The sequence below is a fragment of the Ambystoma mexicanum genome, chromosome 3q (assembly GCF_040938575.1).
Source record: "Ambystoma mexicanum isolate Mex_15411 chromosome 3q, UKY_AmexF1_1, whole genome shotgun sequence".
NCBI lineage: Eukaryota > Metazoa > Chordata > Amphibia > Caudata > Ambystomatidae > Ambystoma > Ambystoma mexicanum.
Window position 1 is genome coordinate 378,935,034 of NC_090926.1, and position 22,468 is coordinate 378,957,501.

At 48.9% G+C, this 22,468-nt stretch overlaps 1 protein-coding gene across 2 annotated transcripts in view; it reads right to left on the reverse strand.

The window, feature by feature from the left end:
- Nucleotides 1-22,468, reverse strand: part of GPX3 (glutathione peroxidase 3) — a 56,036-nt gene that overhangs the window by 24,208 nt on the left and 9,360 nt on the right. The window contains exons 1-3 of one of the 2 annotated variants that reach the window (XM_069654027.1): nt 8,620-8,658; nt 3,539-3,692; nt 2,502-2,619 (exon numbers count right to left, since the gene is read on the reverse strand). In XM_069654027.1, the coding sequence (XP_069510128.1) occupies nt 2,502-2,619; nt 3,539-3,692; nt 8,620-8,643 (296 nt within the window). In that variant the 5' untranslated portion in view covers nt 8,644-8,658. Of the gene's footprint in view, nt 1-2,501; nt 2,620-3,538; nt 3,693-8,619; nt 8,659-22,468 lie in introns of those variants that run through there. The other variant, XM_069654026.1, reaches the window with a different exon arrangement.

Here is a 22,468-nt window from a genome sequence, read left to right on the forward strand (position 1 = left end):
AGGGTGGGGGCGTGTTATCATTCTAATGGTTCATGTATCCGCTCTCTTATGCTCACAGTAAGGGATTCTGAAGTCGATCTCCATGCAGTGGATGTCCATTATTACTGGGGGGAGGAGCATAGGGGGCGGGGGGATGGTAATGGGCAGATTTTGTTTTTTACATGCCCAGGATAGAAATGTCCTCCCTGCATTGTCTGTCTCAATATCAACAGACCCAAGGCTGACAGCCTTGATGCTGCTAACATCAGCAGCCTCGACATTGAGGGTCTGGTCATCAAAAGTGACACGTGCCGTCACGTTGACACTTGGTACCAAGAAGGGGGCAGCTTACCCCAGAGCTTGGGGACGCTCTAGAGGGCATTACAGACAGCCTTCCTAAGGAAGATGCAGATCTTAGGCTTGGGAGTATAAGGTGTTGCGCTATGGCGGTTGTATGTGTCAATTTGTCATGCAGCAGGTGATCTGAGATGGGTGACTACCACCCCCTGGCCACCCTGCCTCACTCGCTTCCCCTTGCTCTCTCTGGGGAGCACCCCATCCTGCCTCCCGCCCTCATGACTCCCCTATTCCATTATCTGGAGGAAATTCCCATAATCCCTGCCCTTCTCCCTCCCTTCACCAATGCACAGGCTGACCACCCCCACCCTGATCGCGACTTAATGCCCTTTGCTGATGACATTTTCGGCCCGCTCCTCCCCGTGTGGCCTGTACTTGGGACATTTATATCTTGACACAGAAGCCGCCATGCAAATGTATGGTGACTGGATGTTGCAGGCCAAACCAAGGAGCACGCTGCCTGACCTTTGCGACACAGCATGACATCACAACATGGCGGCTTCTCCCGAACGTGAAACTGAAAGCAGCCGCGTTTAGAGCTGCAGTGCCTCGCATCTGTGTCTTAAGTTCCGCGTGGAGCAGCGTTGCGTGCTATATGATTCCTGTTACACTTGGTCACTCCTTGGACTTTGACCTTTTGCCTTCTGCCTTGTTTGATCTGCTTATGGATTACCCTCTTGCGTGTTTTCTGCCAGGTATGTTGTGACCTTCCTGCCTGTTTACTGGATTGGTTTTTCGAGAAAAAAAAAGAATTGCCTCAATTGGACTAGTTTGGAATAGATGATCTTTTTTGCAACGGGGATATTGGGAAAAGAACATGTGTAACAGAATGGTAAGACTGTTGAGGCGCCAGCAGGGGTCTCTCAGCCACTGCTCAAAGATGCCACAAACCAAACCAGTCACAGGCCATGCTCGGCTATAGGCTAACAGACACCAATGAAGAAGGACTTAAAACCGTCTAACAAATAAACGCAGGAGATGTTGCAAAAACCTGAAATCATACCAAATCCGTGCTTCAAAAATTATTGAAAAGACAGGGAACGGGTGGATTTGAACCTCGTGGAAGTGCTCAGCTCTCAAGGGGCAGACGCCTTCTAAGATCTGATGACACTTTCATGTGTCAGGAAGAAGATGAAGAAGGTCTTAACAATTGAACCCTAGTGCTGGGCATCTCTTCAATCTAGGAAAGGTCCCATGCTGGGCAGCATGGTCTCTCCATAAGCGCACTTACTGTATACAAAATATAGCACTGAGAGCCAGAGTTGCACCTTGAAATGCCTTGAATGCAGCCTGTCCCCCACTTACAAAAACAACCCTCAGCTGAAATCTTTCTCCTTCCTCAAAGCTGCGCTACTTCTTACCGGTATTGGCTTGTTTGACTTAAAACAATTGCCCGAAAGAGCAATTTGTTTGAATTTTGCATGGGTGATTTGGCCTTTGGGGCAATTTGGTTGCATACATTGCAAAATACCAACCCTGCAGAGAAGGGGTTCTGGGGGTGTCCCCCGCTCCACATGTTTGATATTATGCAGTTTTTGAGGTGTGGGGGTGTCCCCAGCTTCCTTAAAATTGGAGGTGGGGGACAAAACTCCCCCCACCCCAAAAAAACGCATATGCATTTAAATTGGGCCACAAGTAAATAAATTGCGGTCAGGTTGCCACAATAAAAAAAACAAAAAATCAGTCAAACATACCCAAACCATTATTACCCGCTCACATTCCCTCCTCAGATCTTGAGGACATGAGTAGACTGGTGAGGCACTTCACCTGACGCCTTCACCCCCGAGCTTCTCATTCTGACCTCACAGTTGCAGCACCCGCGAAGCCATCACCCAGCGGCCTCGCCGTTCAGGTCCCACATCCACCATTTGGACTGTTGACCTGTTCCACGCAGTGCCATCACCCACTGAGCAAGCAAACTGCATTTTCAGGTGTCACAGCCACCAGAACACCAATGATATGGTTTGCATGATGCAATCACCCTCCACGCTGCATGTGCAGGTCGCATAAGAAAGACCAGTGACATGCCTCAGAGGATGGCATCGCACACCAAGCTCCATGGTCAGGTGCCACAGCTACTAGAACATCAATGCCATGGCCCACGTGAAGCCGTCGCCCACTACCAGCCCGTTGAGCCTTCAGGATGGCTCGAGAGTCATACTCACTTCAGCCCGAGGGGGATCTCGTCATTGTTTCCAGGTTCTTGCTGTCCAAATTGGTTGGAAGGGAAGCCCAGGATGGTGAGTCCATAGGGTCCAAGTTCTTCATGTAGTGCATTCAGTTCTGTAAGAGAAAAAAGTTGACTAACTCTTTGTGTCCAAAATTACAAATATCCTCGAGATTCCACCCACCAGCAATACCAGTACTCTGCATGCCCTGCGGGAAGCAAATGAGGGCACATGGCGAAAATGATGACTGTGTCCATGGTATGATTGTGAACCAAAAAGCGTAAAACAAAATGCACATTTTGTCTTGTGATTATCTGCAATTGCAATGCAGTGGGAATTCATTTTAATGAAAAGTTGCACATGAAGCAGCGTTTATATAGTTCCAAATTCTGATCCGAGTAAGGTTCAGGGATTGGCCTTGCGATGGGGATGGCATAGGGCTGGGGATTGCTCTCCAAGCTGGGATTGGCCCCCGAGCTGGCATAGGGCTCAGAGCAGGAACAGACTTGGTGAAAGGATGGCTCCCATTATGGCGAGTAACCTCGGGGAAGGGATGGGCCTGGGATCGATGAAATGTCTGGTCTGCTGTCTGGGAAGGGGCTCAGGGGAAGATCATTCTTGGATGATGAAGGGCTTTGGTAAGGATGGGCTTCAAAGCAGGGATGGGCCTTCAAGCAGAGACGGGCCAAGTGTTCAAGATGGGTCTCAGGGTTGCAGATGAACCTCCAAGCAGCAATTGGTCTAGAGCAGGAATGGGCCTCAAAGTTGTTGCTATGGGCTCGAGTCAGGCATAGGTCTTGTGCTGCAGATGGACCTCGGGCACAGATTGGTTTCTGGGCATAGTTAGCATCAATTAAGGAGCATCATATTTGTCAAGGTTAACTTTGGACAAGGAGAGCAGTAACTCAGTCTTTCATGTATAATGAGATGATATCAGAGTTCGGCAAATTGGTATCTGCTAGCTGGTTATAAGATTGTGCACTGTACATTACACACCTACTTTGCTACGCTTGGTATTACGTGAGTATTGTTACCTAAATATTGCAGGGTGAGCCCTCAGTAGGTCGCGACGTTCACGATGAGGAGCATCTTCCCAGCATACTGTCTGAAGGGGATGAACTGCCCCCCGTCGATGCTGAGAGCCCCATAGTTATGCACTGTTCCATCCACAGAGCTGTAACAGTCCACCTGAAACACCAGAGAAGAGAGAAAGGTCCATCAAGCTGATTGGGCGCGTCTCACCTGCATCCGTCTGACCAGTGCTAAATGGACAAAGTTCAACAGATTGCCTAGTTTTTTTCTTCTAAAATACATCACACTAAAGTTTGAATCTATTACAGACTTGATGAGTATGATACAAGTAGAGGGAAGAAGAAGTGCACAACCACAACAGTATTGCCTGGGAGGCCAGTGAAATACATATAGCCAATGTGGTCAGGAAAATATGTTAGACTACTGTGCCCCTGAAGCCACTTATACAACCTTTCAGATTGTTTCTTTTAGTTTCTGTGCTACTCCCATTGCACCTATCCTCCATCCCTTTGCCCCACAGACCAAATTCTGGTAACCCCTATTTGGGGCGCAATACGCCACTATCCAGAACAACCATGGCATTGTCAGACCACAATGGTGGTGATGGGAGCAGTACAAAAGCATATTAATATAAGATATTGTGGCCAGGATATGATGTCTAGCTTACATAGACAGAGAAAGATACATTTCCAGTGTGTCCGGGAAATATGACTGACACCCCTTAGACTGAAAGACAATTTACCTGAGGGAAAATATCCTCAAACTGACTGGTGGAGCCCAGATGTTCCTTTAAGTGCCCACACTCACTGGGCCTAGTGGGACAAGGGTCAATAATACTACAGGAATTGGATCAAGAAATACACCCCTCTGAGACTGTGAAGGTCCAACTCAGGTAAAGAAATGTAAAGATCACCCTTTAAAGAAAAGGGGTAGGGTGGCAGGACCTTATCTGTATTGGGTCCCTATTTCTGGAACAAGCTTTCCAATTGGTATCCAGCTTGGAGAAAATCAGCTCAAATTCTGGACAGCCCTGACCTTAATGTATACCCGATTCCTTATTAATACCCGATCCGGCAAGCAGGAGAGGGTGTTCATGCTATTTGCACCCTGGGTTGCCAACCCAATTACCCGGGGTGCTGAGAGCAGTGTATTTTATTTGAATGAATGGGACGCCATGCGGCGTACCGTTCATTCAAACAAAATACTGTCATAAAATGTCCACCACGGAGATGGAAGGTGAGACTCCTTAAGGAGGTCGTCTTACAATTTTGTGGTGGCCTGGAGGGAACGTGGTGGCAGAAGCAGGGGCGTCGGCTTCCTGCAGCTGAAACAAAAGGCAATTGGGAGGTGGGTGCAGTAACAAAACAAATAAAACTTAAGGGACGGGGGCAAGATGGCAGGGTGGCAGACAGGGGTGTTGCTAGGTCTGGAAAAGACCCGGGGCTACACTAATGTCAGAAGTGTCGGGACTGGGGGCTAGCTAGCCATTTGGTTGTAGCTCCTGAGATTCTATCCGGGGCTACAACCAAAAGACCAGGGGCTATAGCCCCCTTAGCCACCCCCTAGCAATGCCCCTGGTGCCGGAAGCAGCAAGCAGGCCGCCTGGAACGCAGACAGAGAATAGCAGTGTCAGTCTGTGTTCCAAGCAACCTGATTGGTTGGCTCCCCCGCCCCGCGTACTAATTCTCATTACAGTTGAATTGAATTCCATTTGCATTGCCTGGAATCTAATGTATTGAATGGCATGGCTATTGATAGCCATCACCATCCCCTCGTCCTCCATCCCCTCTTCATCCTCAGGTGCCATTAAGCAGTTTGGCCTCAATGGGCACCTTACAGAGAAAATATGCTTACCCATTATAGCAAAGAAGCAATACATGGCGAGTGTGGCTCCAGAGAATTGCTCCTAGACATTGAGGTCAGCTGAAGATGCGTAGCAGCGTGGTCATGGCACTATGCCTACCTCATAAGGCCAGTGACAGAAACTTAGCAAGTCTAGCGAAGACAATGCAGCAATGAATATGGCCTAGATATTGCGGCTGGGAAAAACACATAGCTGAAGTGGCTCAGAAGCAATAGGAAGTTGCTATAGATAGGAGAAGATACGTGGGAATGTGGTCAGGTAGAGAATCTCAGCCAGTGGAGCCAGCGAGGAGGATCTGTGCTTACTCAGTATGGGCCACCAGAGATGATTAGTGCTACAGCTCTCATCTCCCCTATGGAGCATAGTCCCTGGTAAAGGAAGATAGGAGTTATAGTCCAAATCATCAGGGATGGCACCTAATTAGCAACCATATAGAACAGCCCTCCTACCTCCTTCCTCTCCATTGGTTTCGGTAATAGTGAATTCTTCTGTTGTTGAACACTAGAACTGGAGGCCAAGAGAATTCCTGCTAAACCAGTGGTCTCCATTCTGTGGGGTGGTCCTGCCCCGACTGAGGGTACGGTGACACCCTTAGAGGGGCATGCACCCCATAGCGTGAGGAAGCATTTACAGCCAGCACACTTGGCCCGAGGCGCGTGGGCGTGCTATTAGCAGACGGGCCTATCTGTGGAAAGAAACAAAGACCTGATTCAAGTATCAGGCTGTGTTTCTGCCTTCACTGGTGGAGTCCGAGGCCGACTCCCATTGAAGAGGGTGCATAGGCAGTGCGGCCTCTGCACAGGAGGAAACAAGAGCACAATGGAAGGGAGACACAATGGGTGACAAGAGTCACATCACAGACGCAAAGTAAAAATAGAGCAGAACCACGGGGACGGGAGGAGGGGCGAGATAGAGCAAAAGATAGTATGTGAAACAGACAGAGAGATGAACTAACAGAACCACTATCAGAAATTTGAGATCAAACCTGTAAGGAATTAAATCACCTCTGCAAGCAAGCTTTAGCAATACTGGCAGCTTCATGCCAATAAAGCTGCCACACAAAAAGGCGACAAATTCAAAATGCAATTCTGTTGAACCACTCTCCTGCTAGAACACGTGGCTATCATCAATTATATTTGAATAAATCTTCTGTATGGCACACAATTGAAAATAAAATGGATTATTTATTCAGTAGGCCCATGGTTCCTACAACAACGCACATCAAAATTGTAGTAAAATCTACTTCAAATTACACAGATACATTAAATGAATAGAACAGTAAAAAAACCACTTCTCAGACCAGTGAATCAAGACAAATAATGCACATTAGAAGGCCTATTGTACAGGTTATAACATTTGAAAATATTTTTTTGAAATAGAAAAAAAAATTATAAATCACGAGTCGGACACACAAGAGTGGTTCAACAGAATTACATTTTGAATTTGTTCACTGAGGGGACCCCCCTTTTTACGTGACAGCTTTATAACTCATGTGTCCCCTCTGTGCTCTTGAGTTTCTCCCTTTTGTTCAGCACATGCCAATAAAGCACCATTGAACTGAATAAAATTGTATTGACAGAAACAGAGAGAGAAGCAACGAGAGACACAGATGTCAGAGAAAGAATTAGCAAAAGAGAGCGAGAGAGAGATAAACAGATAGAGAGAAGAGTCAGCATTGCTGCATTGAATGGGCAGACACATTTCGGTGTTGACCCCCGGTTTGTCTTGGGATCAGATGCCAGGCTCAGCAGTATGGACTGCATGCTGTGGTGGAATTTTCCACTGGAAGGCGGGGGTCGCACATGCAGTCTCCAAAGCATATCAATTGTTTATAGTTTCTTGCTGGGTTCTTTGGAGTCACCAGTTTTGCCAAAAACAATTGGCACTCTGTCACCACTCTACAAATGCATACCAAGTCCCCAGTCCATTATATCAACAAACTGGGGGTCACACAGTCCAGGGACTTGTGGGACCTGCCAAAACAATTTTGGGAGTTCTGCATTCTGCCATTTTCATTCCCGGAGTCTCCAACAACCTTGAAGATTGGTGTTGTTTCCATTGATGGGATCCGGAAGACAGGTGGTTGTCTCCCATGGATTTGGATTTTCAAGACCTTCAGACATTTTGGCGGCCCTTTCAGGTCGATCGCCTTCCGTCGTGACTCAACGCCCAACTTCTGCACTTAGGAGGCTCTGGATGCCTTGAACTTAGATCGGGGAAGAGGAACGGTGCATAAATTCCCCTTATTAGTGGTTCCACACGACGGTCAGGGATTCCTCCCGGTGTCGCAGCCTGGGAAAAGGGGACCACCGCCGATTCCATGAGGATCTTATGAGGAGAGACTGGCTGATGATTGGAGGACTGAAGGAGGGAGGAGCATGAGTTGGGGATTGTGGGAGCACTAGTTTGCATGTTTGCTTTTCTTGCTGCTATGTTAATAAATAAAAGCAAAATGCGAAATAGTCAGCTCCTACCATTGATAGAATCATGACTCACCATCGCTCACTAGGATAATCGGAATTGACATCGGAAGGATGACAGTGCCTAGTGAGGCCATAAAATGGCTTAGGCAAATTAGTTTTCTATTTTTTTTTAAAGACACTGAAGAAAAGAATCTGAATTGATATCAGAAGCCTCCACAGGAGCCTAACATCACATACCAAGCTTCTCAGCGTTGAATATCATGCTAAAAAGAGCAGTGTGCTTCAGCAAACTTCACTTACGAAATGCTTCTTATCAACTACTGTTGAGCAAACAGTCCAAGTCATTGACAGCTTATAGGACGCTGTTGACGTGTACAGATAGAATGGGGTGCCGCCCAGCCTGTCATCAGCATCTCAGTACTTCATCATATGAAGGAGAGCATATTTCAAAGATGGCGTCTTGATTTATTGGGAAACGGAAGAGAGCCTCGATTGCAAGTTAATCGGAACCGAGAAAGGAGCAATGCAAATTCCTGCAAATTAACGTGGAGTATCGCCCAGGGCCCAAGGAATAAAGGCCAAATCAGACCCTGTGAAAGCGATTATTCAGGTACTTGATGGGAACAATCAAGAACAGCTGTTGCAGCCAGCTCCGAAGGAGTAGGCGCCAGACTCATGGAATAAAGGAACCGTGTTCTCCTCTGCTCGCACACCATCATATTACACGCGGGTCCCTCTAAAAGTAGATTGCTCAGACTGATGAATAAATGGAAGCTGGCGACGCATACAGCCTAACCTTCTGCCTGCAGGTGTCCTCCATCAGTGCAAGGGGCGCTTAGCTACAGTGGGCGGGAACAGGCCGCAGCCGCGCATCCGGCAAGGCTGGCCGCCTCACATTTACAATCTCGCGATGACAGCTGGCTTCCTGCCTCCAAATCCCTTCGAGCAGTGACGCCTTTCCTCATATTAGCGTTGCCTGGAAACCAGCTGCTTACCAGGTCCCGGTGACAGATTTCATGAATATCATTTCCGGCCATGTGTTTGATTTACTGGTCTTTCCCTGAAAGTCAGAACTTTAACTTGCCATTGTGATTGCAGGTGGTCCTGCGGTTCTGTTATTTTATGGGAATAGCAGGATGTGCATTGGTAGAACTGTTTGGGCCTGATGGATGGAATTTTAGTGCAAAGTGACTTTGCACTGCAAAAATACACTTTGCTCCGCTCTGTGAATCAAGGTGTTTGTTGGCAGTGCAAAGTCTCTTTACACTGCGCTAAAAGTTCCATGAATCAGCACTTGTATGTCTCAGTGAACAAAGAGGGTGTCTGCAGGTCATTATTGGGGTGCACAAACAGATGTTTTCCGTAGTGTAATTCTGTAACTTCTGGGTAAAACACAAAAAGGGCTGCACTGTGACATGAGAACTGAATGAAAAGAGGAACACAATTGCATTGATGACTCTGAGAATACACAAATACAACGCTGGTGTTGCTGCTTTCCAACCCCTGGAATAGAAAGCACAAGCACGTGAGCTGGGGTCCCTCTGGGATGAATGTGGGCAATGTGGGCAGTGCAGAGAATACGTCAGCAGTAAACTGGCCAGGCTTCTGTTCATTTTAACCACGTGCTTATAGAATGCAAACCTCAAAACAGACTCAAGTTTCTATTTCCTGGCAGTCTGTACCACCTTTTCTCTTAATGCACCAACTAATGTGTGGAGTTTATAGTTGAATTCAATATGCCGGAGACTTCCTGAGGTCACTTAGCAATAGTATGTGGCAAACACTTTTAGGCCGATTCATGGAATTATTTGCCTGGAAAATCATGGATTTGCCCGCTATTCTGCATGCAAAACCCTATTCGTCGATTCATTGAATCGATTGCGCAGCACATTTTCCTGACTCGCGTGGGCTTCGTGCAGGCTCAGCACATCTCTGCGAGCGGTCGAGTGCCTTGCGTGAGAAACCATGCAGAGGTGGGCGAGGCCTGCGCAGAGGGCGGAGTAAAGGGCAGAACTTGGAAAATGGGGAAGAACAAGAGAAAAAGTGGGCGTTGCGAGTGACTGGCCGCATGCAGTCCATAGCGCGCCTACAAATTCACACAACAAAGCTTATTCATGGATGTAACCGTGCAACCTCCTGATTGTGAAATTCCCATGTAAATCCCTCCATCTATCCACCACCCGAAGGCAGGCGTAAGTACACTTGCGCATAGGAATCACAGTGCAGAGGGGGGGTTCCCATGTTGGATTTAGGGGTGATTGTACACAGCCTGGAATCCAATCAGAGTTAGGGGTGCGTGTACGCAGTGTAGTGTGGTTCAGGAACGGCTTACGGGGGTTCGCTGATTTACGATACATCATACGCATGTTGTCGGGGTGCCGGTAACAGTTATGGAGGACCCCGCGTAGGGTCCCCGAGATGCAGGGCCACTTGCGGGAGAACACACGCACTGTTTGAAGGGTGCATGTATTTACGCCCGGGGCATAACGCAAATGTGCTGTTCTGGCTGTTTTTGCTTTGCATGGGGTTGTTCCTGCCGTGACTTGCGTATACAGTACTTTGTGCAGGAAATCCCATGAATACGCAGGGCGCGCATTTTTTATTCAGCGCGCAGGCTCGTGCAGTGTAATTATCGGCGTGCAGAATTTGCAGGGAAATGCACTCTTTTCCATGAATCTGCCCCTTTGTGTTAAACTTAACCTTTAAAATTTCGTCTGGTTTGGCCAGGTTAAAATTTGAAGCTTTTCTCGAGATATGAGGTTCGGGCAAGTTCAATCTTGCATTAACACAAAGGAAGGTGAGTACCAGGGACATCATTTAACCAAAATGCCAGGGGTGACATCACATGACCCTTGACATCTGATGACATCATAGGAAGTGATGGCATCCAACCCCGAAGTCACATCACAGAAAGAGATGGAACACAACTTTTCACCCCCTGAAAAAAACAGAAGTGGCATCACACAGCATTGTTCCTGAGTACACTACGAAAAATCTGATTAGGATATCACACTAATGTGATACACATTTCATACAAGAATGGGTCACCATATGTATCGCTAATATCAGTGTGTATAGCCCCATATTACCCAATTACTGTGAATGCCAGAAAACATCCAAGGACAAACGGTAATGTTGTGTTATTATTTAGTACTTACGCTTAAGCACTTTATATAGAACAAATATACATAAACTATCTTTATCGACCTCAGAAGGATGAAAGGCTGACTTGGCCTTGCCACGATTCGAACCTGCAGATCACACACACATTTTAGCAGCGAGCTGAGCTATCCTACCAGCTATAGCTATCGTACCAGCTATCATAATATTAGCAATTACATGTCTGAATGTTCTCAAAGTCAGAAAGGAAATTACACTCTGTAGTGGATACCAACTGAGATTTAACAGCAGGCCAGTTCTTCTGCAGGTCTGGCGCAAAGTTGGCTGCATGTCAAGCCTGCATGGATCTACTTTTCAGTCTTCAGAGGTTGGCAAAATACTTAGCATTGGGATGGTTAATAACTGTGTTTTAAAGAATTTAGAATAGCATTGGGAAATCAGCTCACTCACACGGCATCCTGTACTCTGGGCACTCGTAACCTCATCCATGCAAACAACCATCCTGAACATCATGCCAGGGAGATAGGAAAGATAGACACATTACAACAAAACATTAATTGTGACACAATGAAATCAAGGGCCACTTTATGTGCTATGGTCAAAAACTTCTACACTGTACACAAGCTTTTAGGCACAGAGATTGTGTCAAGAGACAGAGAACACTGAGATGGGAAGTCTTGTGAGGATCGTAACAGACACAACGGCTGAAAAAAATATGCTATAACTGCAACCTGTGAAAATCAAAATACATAGTCCAAAATGGATGTTTATTCTACTCTAAATGCTTTTTGGAGGTTTTTGTCTGCATTGTAAATTTGAGGTGTTTAAGTACAGGCTAAATCAATGACTTACCCCCTGAAGTGTCCCTGAAATAAACCTTTAATGAGTCTAGCAATTATTGTACAGAATTCCAGAAAGACAAATTAGTTGGTATTCATATTCTTTGTTATTTAGGGTCACTGGTTGAAAGTCTGCCACTCCAGAAACGAAGACACATGGCGCTGGCCACAGCCCAGAAGCTTCTGTTTTAAAAAAAAAAGGTTTTCTTTTTAGGGTTAGCAAGGGAGACCGCAAATGACATCCCTGGTGAATACAAGCTCAGAACACGTATGGTTGCAATTTGAAGAGCAATGACCAACTCTTTCCAGTTAGGGAGGAGCATTTGTGAAGTTAGAGGGTAGTTTAGGATTAGTAATAATGTAGGATGGAGTGGCATTACGTCAATATTAGGCCACGGTAGACTCATGGAATTAGGGTCGAATATTGTGTGGGGTCGGGGCACATGATTATCCATTGAAGGGGGAGCACAATCAATCATGGATAGTCAAGCAGTATAAGACACACTTATTTCTTTTAGGTGGAGGACAAGGCAAACCAGTGAGAACTCTATGGGGCTCATGGTCATATGAGCCCTAATGTTAATGTAATGTAGTAAAAGCCTTGCATAACGCTTTTACTCCATTTTCAAGCATTTGTACGGCAGAGAGGAGGAGCGGAATGCAACTTGAGTTTCCACTGCCTCCCTTCCTTTCTGCCATACAAATTCTACAGCATTTGCACCGGTATGGCTTTCCACCAGCATAAAGCAGGCAGACCCCATAGGGATATATTGTAAATGCTGCCTAGCATGCTCACCCACGGGTACACAGCCTTTTGCATTGCGCTTTAGTACTCCGCCATGCAACTGACAAAAATGCGGCGGGGAGCCACGTACGTGCATGTCAACACGTACTGGCTCCCTGCCACCAAATTATGAATTGGAGCCACATAAACTCCTATGTGGATTTTGTACTCAGATGAGAAAGCCAACGCAGTGAGAACCCCAAGACCAGTTTGTGCACGTGAATTTGGCAAGCAGTGAAAAAGCCAATGCAATGGAAATCACATGTGTGTTATATAGGAGGGAGAACAGCAGAAGCACTGTTAGGCACACGTACATTTTGTAGATGGAGCACAATGCCAAAGCAGTGAGACATTCTTTGTGGGTGGAGGGGAAGGCAGAAGCCATGAGGACCCCATGTGCATTTTATAAGCAGGGTAGAATGCCAATCCAGTGCTAGGCACATGCGTGGGTTCTAGGCGGAGACAATGCCAAGTAATTGTTAGGCACACATGCATTTTGCAGGGGGAGGGGAATGCCAGGCAGCGTTAGGAACATGTGCATTTAGTATGGGCAGGAGAATGTCAAAGCAATGAGAACCACACATGCAATTTGTAGTCAGAGGAGAAGGCCAAGGCAGAGTTGAGCACAAGTGCACTTTGTAGGTGGCGGAGAATGCCAAATCAATGAAATGTGCATATGCCATAGGCCAAAGCACTGAGAACACCATGGCGGTTTCATAGGTTGGGGAGAGCGCCAAGGCAGTATTGGGCAGTCTGCTTACTGTAGGGCAGCGGTGAAGAGAAGGAATGTGTCTGAATCTGCTAAAGGACCCACACGGGGTAGTGGGTGTGGGGGATTCTGCAAGAGGAGGGCCTCTGCTGGATGGTTTGCAAGTGCACTGATACTGCAGTGTGTGTACACCGTGAAGAGGTGCAGATGGTACATGGGTCTCTGCGACAGCCCCACCAATCCACAGTGGCCACGGATCTCTTCCTCTGCAAAGAGCAGGGGGGTATCTGTCTAAAAAGAAACGGGCACATTGGGAAGAAATGTAATCATGCATGCCCCACCATTGCACTTGCATCAGGATCAGGTGCCAGAGGGTTACATGAATCATATTAGTCAGCAGTAAGATGAAGAGGCGAGGGAACAGGGGGCTAGGGAGAAGGGGGAAGGCAAGCTTCCATCAGCTAATGTAAAAATGGGAGAAGAGATGACATCAGCAAGACAACAAAGGGAGCAAGTCACATGAGAGGAACAAGAGGTTATTCCTGAACATTCCACACCTTTCATTTCCTCTGCAAACAGACAACATTGAAGAGCATGACAACGATTATGCTCTGTCTCCCGATCCAAGGGTGAGATGCAGTGGGTACCGAAAACAGCAAGGGAGACAATGGGGCAGAAGAAGAGGGTGCAGGCATTGACAACCCCAGGTAATTGTCAAGTACAAGCAATGTGCATGGGAGGCAATCTTCAGACACTCTCTGCGTGCTAGTGCACAGTTCTTTCAGAAAATGCACAAGTACAACTTTGCATTCAATCACATCAATAGCACCCATCCAACATCCAGTGCAAAGTGTACTGAGCCAACCACAAGAATCAGAAGAGGTCAGGGTTAATCCCCATTTGTGTGGAGTTGTGGAGTTATTTCATATCACAAAAGCAACAAGCACATCTTGCGAGGTAAGCCAGCTATACATTTGCGAAACTCTTCCTCGCGGGCTCACATGTGATGGCATCATCTGCACGCTTGGCAAACAGAAAAGGCGGCTCGTCAGCTTCTCATCCCAGGAATTCAGGTAATAGACATATTTGCACCAACGTCCCACAGCAGTACAACAGACATGTCGAAAGGTGTTCATGGCACAGACTTCATGGACAGCAGTGACCTAGGGTCACCTTTCCCCACATTTCAACAAATTACAGGAGAGCAGCAGCAGAATGCTATTCACCAGCAGGCCACTTTGTGCATGGAATGTTTTCTCATCAAGGGACTTGATCTCTGGGCGCAATCAAGGAGGTTGGAGGCACATTGGCATTAGTGATTTAAAAGTGGGCTTTGTGGCAGCTGACAGTGGGTCTGATGTTGAAGACACCATAGGATAGTGCCCTGCTTTGTCCAGGTCCTCTAACACTTTGGATGACTTTGCAAGTCAGTATTGGGCAAATGTGGCTCAGAAGATTTTCCCCCACCATATCCACTGCCACAATGCTTGAAATATGTTAGGAAAGCTGCTCACATGCCACAACCGTCCTTACAACCTGCTGAAAACCACATTAGTCTCCGGCGAGGGTCAATGAGCTTGTAAAACGCAAGCGCATTGGTGCTCGCCTGGGTTTTACCTACCCGAAAAGGTACTGAGCCTCTGCGGTATCTGGGGTGCTTTCCGGAACTGGTCACCAAGGAAAGGGAAACGGGACTACGTGTAGTCCCTTCGCCCTTTCCATAGCGGACATTTTTGTTGTTGACTTTTTTTTGCATTGGGTTAATGGCCGCCATGGAAAGGGATTTGAGAAACAGTTGCAGCGCCATTCTTACAATTAGTACCGTGGTACGATGTACTGGGGTATTAATGGCACCTTGGCCCTTGGAGGGGGACCTCTACCAGTCGGGTAATGCCCTTGGCGCTCTGTTAAAGCCCTCACTTTGCTTGGGTCTATAACCATGGCCCCCATCCTTGGGTCATATTGCCTAAATATTGACTTGATGGTTTTCAATCCCCCATATAATGTGTCTTTGTGAACAATGCAACGCTGCAATCGATTACTGGAATAACCAGAGTGGACATCTGAAGGGGGCCCACCTAAACTGTCAAACGTTGGATAACGTTGGCTCTTTACTACAGCCTTTTGACTTGGCAACGCAGCATGTTAGCCTGCGCACTATATCACTTAGAGAGATGCTGGCAATGGTGTCTGTTGGAATGAAAGCTATCAAAAACAATGCATGAGCATGACCTATCAGGCAATACAGGAGCAGGGCAAGTGGCCATAAAATGACCCTTACACAGTGATGCGATGAAGGGGAATCTAACGGAATTACCATCTTGCATCTCTTCTTGACCCACGGTTTAAAGTCAAGGTTGCACGTTTCAAATGGGATGTTCGTGAGGATGGAGAAAATGCATAGGGTTGTCATGTTAATGATGTGAAAAGATAAAATAAAGAGATGTTTAAAAGCCTATTTGTTAATTTGGCTGTTGGCTGAAATGAGCGTTTGGTTTAACCTGATTGTGTATAATCTGGTCTTCTGGCTGCCTGTGTATACGTGTGGCTTCTTAACTAGTGTTTTTGGTCAATGTAGTTGCTCTGTGCATTAAAAAATAAAAATAATGAAGTGCATTATTAAAAGAACAAAAAACAAAAAAGGTAGCAGGTTCCCCTCTCTAGAAAGAACATGGCATGATAACCTGTTCTGCGTTTTTTCCACAGCCATCGCTTTTTGCTCACTCTACTTTTCACAAAGGAGGAATAGCCATTTGCATGTCAGTCTTTGTCTCGCCCGGAAAGGCAGTCCAGCACCGAAATGCCAGGCAAACCTCCTTTGAACAAGAGTACCAACAGCAACCCCAGACAGGTGTTTCAGCCTTGTTGGGCCTCATCAGTGAGGTTGAGCTGTGCCTCTCTGAGCACAGTGAGCAAGGGCTCCACGTCTGGGTTCCCCGTAACTTAGGGTGACCAACCCCATGTTCCTTGCAAAATACTAAAAAGGTAGCAGGCACCCCTTTCTAGAAAGAACATGTATTTTTTGTATTATTAAAAGAATCCCAGATGGAACAAGACGAGGCAGTCAAAGGTCAGAAGTCGCCAATTCATTGTGGGTCTTTACAGCTGCAAAATGAGCTATAGGGCAGTCATTCTCCTCAACTTCTAGCACTGGCTCAGAGGGCAGCACAACACACTTTGTTACAGCGGAAAACAGGTGAGAGGCAGTGGGACATCCTGATCCAGTTGTTCTTGCTGTATGCATTGGGTACCCACGATAATTCAGCAGGCAATCGGCAGACCAGATGGTCGATGCATATTTACGACACATGTCAACTGAGTACGGATGGTGGTGCGCTGTAATTCTGGCTTGGCAGGCGGTCAGGATGGCCATCTGTACATACCTTTAGCTGCCCGTGGTCAGCATGCATTGTGAATGGGTATTTAGTTCTGCTGAGGGTATTGTGCCGGACACATCATCGAATAGTGAACTACAACTGTACATAAGTTTGACATTTGCACTCAAGAATTCAGGAGTCAAAAAACAATCTGTTTCTCTCCATAGTGAATTTCGTTCATTTTGAAATCATTCATTTAGGAGTAAATTTGATTTGTGATGGCAGGTCCCATGGAAGAACGACATGCTCTTGTTAACTCCACAGCACAATTGTGCTACTCCTGGCCATGAGGTCCTAGCACTTGACCAAGGGGAAAGAGCTCCAAAACATGACGTGCTTTCATGGGTCAAATGGGTCAAATCGATTATTGATTAGTGACTGCTAAATACTTGAGTCCTAGTGCCAAGCTTGGAAATAGTCCTTGTGCAACAATGCATATGAATGGTATGTTATTTATAAGGTGCTAAATACCCAGTGGTTTCTAAGCGCAGACCTGGGGATTGAACCTGTGTTACTCTGTGTCGTTTTGCTTCCAAGGTGAGCACGTTGCCCCTGAGCTATCCTCCCGAGAAAAGTTTAGAATGAGAGTGGGGATTCTGGTGTAGCACTCACACACACTAATGTATTTAGTACATAAGCGTGGTATTCCTTTCTTCCTGTGCTATTGCATAAAACAACAGGAGTCGCCTCAAGGACAGACAAGAGAGAGAGCTTACTTCTATAAAAATGAACGAGCATCATCTTACCTAAGACTACGGCAGGATGAAACACTTGGAGGAACACACCATGGAGTCATCGGATGATGAAGATGCGCGGGCATCTCACGCAGATGGAATGTTATGGGGAAAGGTGGTGGTGGCGGCTTTGAGTTTGACAGTAGTGATTGATATAGGTTTCTTAATGCAAAGATCACCCACATTGCTTCCATGCATCAAAATGTCAAATTAACTTAAACATTCAACATTGACAAGCATCCATTAACTGCTGCACATTTGCCTTATTACTTCAGCTGACCTCAATGCAACCGTTGGCATTTCGCAACAACCTGCAAGTGCAACCTTACATGACCTCTGCCTTCAAACTTTGTTAATCATGCCCCGCCCCATCATGCCAGATTCTCTAAGGCGGGATAACGTCTCACAAAGAAGGGGGCCACAGGGAGAGGTGACTGAGGTTCCATGCCAGCTCCACCCACAAAGAAGGGGACCACAGGGAGAGGAGACTGAGGTTCCATGCCAGCTCCACCCACAAAGAAGGGGACCACAGGGAGAGGTGACTGAGGTTCCATGCCAGCTCCACCCACAAAGAAGGGGACCACAGGGAGAGGTGACTGAGGTTCCAAGCCAGCTCCACCCACAAAGAAGGGGACCACAGGGAGAGGTGACTGAGGTTCCAAGCCAGCTCCACCCACAAAGAAGGGGACCACAGGGAGAGGTGACTGAGGTTCCAAGCCTGCTCCACTCACAAAGATGGGGGCCCCAGGGAGAGGTGACTGAGGTTCCAAGCCAGCTCCACTCACAAAGAAGGGGACCACACAGAGAGGTGACTGAGGTTCCAAGCAAGCTCCACCCACAAAGAAGGGGACCACAAGGAGAGGAGACTGAGGTTCCAAGCCTGCTCCACCTACAAAGATGGGGACCACAGGGAGAGGTGACTGAGGTTCCAAGCAAGCTCCACCCACAAAGAAGGGGACCACAGGGAGAGGAGACTGAGGTTCCATGCCAGCTCCACCCACAAAGAAGGGGACCACAGGGAGAGGTGACTGAGGTTCCAAGCAAGCTCCACCCACAAAGAAGGGGACCACAAGGAGAAGAGACTGAGGTGCCAAGCCAGCTCCACTCACAAAGAAGGGGACCACAGGGAGAGGTGCCTGAGGTTCCAAGCCAGCTCACTCACAAAGAAGGGGGCCACAGGGAGAGGTGACTGAGGTTCCAAGCCAGCTCCACTCACAAAGAAGGGGGCCACAGGGAGAGGTGACTGAGGTTCCAAGCCAGCTCCACCCACAAAGAAGGGGACCACAGGGAGAGGAGACTGAGGTTCCAAGCCTGCTCCACTCACAAAGATGGGGGCCACAGGGAGAGGTGACTGAGGTTCCAAGCCAGCTCCGCTCACAGGGAAGGGGACCACACAGAGAGGAGACTGAGGTGCCAAGCCTGCTCCACTCACAAAGATGGGGGGCACAGGGAGAGGTGACTGAGGTGCCAAGCCAGCTCCACTCACAAAGAAGGGGACCACAGGGAGAGGTGCCTGAGGTTCCAAGCCAGCTCCACTCACAAAGAAGGGGGGCACAGGGAGAGGTGACTGAGGTTCCAAGCCAGCTCCACTCACAAAGAAGGGGACCACAGGGAGAGGTGCCTGAGGTTCCAAGCCAGCTCCGCTCAGAGGGAAGGGGACCACACAGAGAGGTGACTGAGGTGCCAAGCCAGCTCCACTCACAAAGAAGGGTGCCACAGAGAGAGGTGCCTGACGTTCCAAACAAGCTCCACTCACAAAGAAGGGGACCACAGGGAGAAGTGACTGAGGTTCCAAGTCAGCTCCATGAACAAAGAAGGGGACGACCGGGAGAGGTGACTGAGGTTCAAAGCCAGCTCCACTCACAAAGAAGGGGGCCACAGGGAGAGGTGACTGAGGTTCCAAGCCAGCTCTGCTCACAAAGAAGGGGCCACAGGGAGAGGTGCCTGAGGTTCCAAGCCAGCTCCGCTCACGAAGATGGGGGTCACAGGTAGAGGTGACTGAGGTGCCAAGCCAGCTCCACTCACGAAGATGGGGACCACAGTGAGAGGTGACTGAGGTTCCAAGCCAGCTCCATGAACAAAGAAGGGGACCACAGGGAGAAGTGACTGAGGTTCCAAGTCAGCTCCATGAACAAAGAAGGGGACGACCGGGAGAGGTGACTGAGGTTCAAAGCCAGCTCCATTCACAAAGATGCAGACCACGGGGAGAGGTGACTGAGGTTCCAAGCCAGCTCCATTCACAAAGATGGGGACCACAGGGAAAGGTGACTGAGGAACCAAGCCAGCTCAATTCACGAAGATGGGGACCACGGGGAGAGGTGACTGAGGTGCCAAGCCAGCTCCACTCACGAAGATGGGGACGACAGGGAGAGGTGACTGAGTTTCCAAGCCAGCTCCATGAACAAAGAAGGGGCCACAGGGAGAGGTGCCTGAAGTTCCAAGCCAGCTCCGCTCACAAAGATGGGGGCCACAGGGAGAGGTGACTGAGGTTCCAAGCCAGCTCCATGAACAAAGAAGGGGACGACTGGGAGAGGTGACTGAGGTTCCAAGCCAGCTCCATTCACAAAGATAGGGACCACGGGGAGAGGTGACTGAGGTTCCAAGCAAGCTCCACCCACAAAGAAGGGGACCACAGGGAGAGGAGACTGAGGTTCCATGCCAGCTCCACCCACAAAGAAGGGGACCACAGGGAGAGGTGACTGAGGTTCCAAGCAAGCTCCACCCACAAAGAAGGGGACCACAAGGAGAAGAGACTGAGGTTCCAAGCCTGCTCCATTCACAAAGATGGGGGCCAAAGGGAGAGGTGACTGAGGTTCCAAGCCAGCTCCACTCACAAAGAAGGGGACCACACGGAGAGGTGACTGAGGTGCCAAGCCAGCTCCACTCACAAAGAAGGGGACCACAGGGAGAGGTGCCTGAGGTTCCAAGCCAGCTCACTCACAAAGAAGGGGTCCACAGCGAGAGGTGACTGAGGTTCCAAGCCAGCTCCACTCACAAAGAAGGGGGTCACAGGGAGAGGTGACTGAGGTTCCAAGCCAGCTCCACCCACAAAGAAGGGGACCACAGGGAGAGGAGACTGAGGTTCCAAGCCTGCTCCACTCACAAAGATGGGGGCCACAGGGAGAGGTGACTGAGGTTCCAAGCCAGCTCCGCTCACAGGGAAGGGGACCACACAGAGAGGAGACTGAGGTGCCAAGCCTGCTCCACTCACAAAGATGGGGGGCACAGGGAGAGGTGACTGAGGTGCCAAGCCAGCTCCACTCACAAAGAAGGGGACCACAGGGAGAGGTGCCTGAGGTTCCAAGCCAGCTCCACTCACAAAGAAGGGGGGCACAGGGAGAGGTGACTGAGGTTCCAAGCCAGCTCCACTCACAAAGAAGGGGACCACAGGGAGAGGTGCCTGAGGTTCCAAGCCAGCTCCGCTCAGAGGGAAGGGGACCACACAGAGAGGTGACTGAGGTGCCAAGCCAGCTCCACTCACAAAGAAGGGTGCCACAGAGAGAGGTGCCTGACGTTCCAAACAAGCTCCACTCACAAAGAAGGGGACCACAGGGAGAAGTGACTGAGGTTCCAAGTCAGCTCCATGAACAAAGAAGGGGACGACCGGGAGAGGTGACTGAGGTTCAAAGCCAGCTCCACTCACAAAGAAGGGGGCCACAGGGAGAGGTGACTGAGGTTCCAAGCCAGCTCTGCTCACAAAGAAGGGGCCACAGGGAGAGGTGCCTGAGGTTCCAAGCCAGCTCCGCTCACGAAGATGGGGGTCACAGGTAGAGGTGACTGAGGTGCCAAGCCAGCTCCACTCACGAAGATGGGGACCACAGTGAGAGGTGACTGAGGTTCCAAGCCAGCTCCATGAACAAAGAAGGGGACCACAGGGAGAAGTGACTGAGGTTCCAAGTCAGCTCCATGAACAAAGAAGGGGACGACCGGGAGAGGTGACTGAGGTTCAAAGCCAGCTCCATTCACAAAGATGCAGACCACGGGGAGAGGTGACTGAGGTTCCAAGCCAGCTCCATTCACAAAGATGGGGACCACAGGGAAAGGTGACTGAGGAACCAAGCCAGCTCAATTCACGAAGATGAGGACCACAGGGAGAGGTGACTGAGGAACCAAGCCATCTCCATTCACGAAGATGGGGACCACGGGGAGAGGTGACTGAGGTGCCAAGCCAGCTCCACTCACGAAGATGGGGACGACAGGGAGAGGTGACTGAGTTTCCAAGCCAGCTCCATGAACAAAGAAGGGGCCACAGGGAGAGGTGCCTGAAGTTCCAAGCCAGCTCCGCTCACAAAGATGGGGGCCACAGGGAGAGGTGACTGAGGTTCCAAGCCAGCTCCATGAACAAAGAAGGGGACGACTGGGAGAGGTGACTGAGGTTCCAAGCCAGCTCCATTCACAAAGATAGGGACCACGGGGAGAGGTGACTGAGGTTCCAAGCAAGCTCCACCCACAAAGAAGGGGACCACAGGGAGAGGAGACTGAGGTTCCATGCCAGCTCCACCCACAAAGAAGGGGACCACAGGGAGAGGTGACTGAGGTTCCAAGCAAGCTCCACCCACAAAGAAGGGGACCACAAGGAGAAGAGACTGAGGTTCCAAGCCTGCTCCATTCACAAAGATGGGGGCCAAAGGGAGAGGTGACTGAGGTTCCAAGCCAGCTCCACTCACAAAGAAGGGGACCACACGGAGAGGTGACTGAGGTGCCAAGCCAGCTCCACTCACAAAGAAGGGGACCACAGGGAGAGGTGCCTGAGGTTCCAAGCCAGCTCACTCACAAAGAAGGGGGCCACAGCGAGAGGTGACTGAGGTTCCAAGCCAGCTCCACTCACAAAGAAGGGGGTCACAGGGAGAGGTGACTGAGGTTCCAAGCCAGCTCCACCCACAAAGAAGGGGACCACAGGGAGAGGAGACTGAGGTTCCAAGCCTGCTCCACTCACAAAGATGGGGGCCACAGGGAGAGGTGACTGAGGTTCCAAGCCAGCTCCGCTCACAGGGAAGGGGACCACACAGAGAGGAGACTGAGGTGCCAAGCCTGCTCCACTCACAAAGATGGGGGGCACAGGGAGAGGTGACTGAGGTGCCA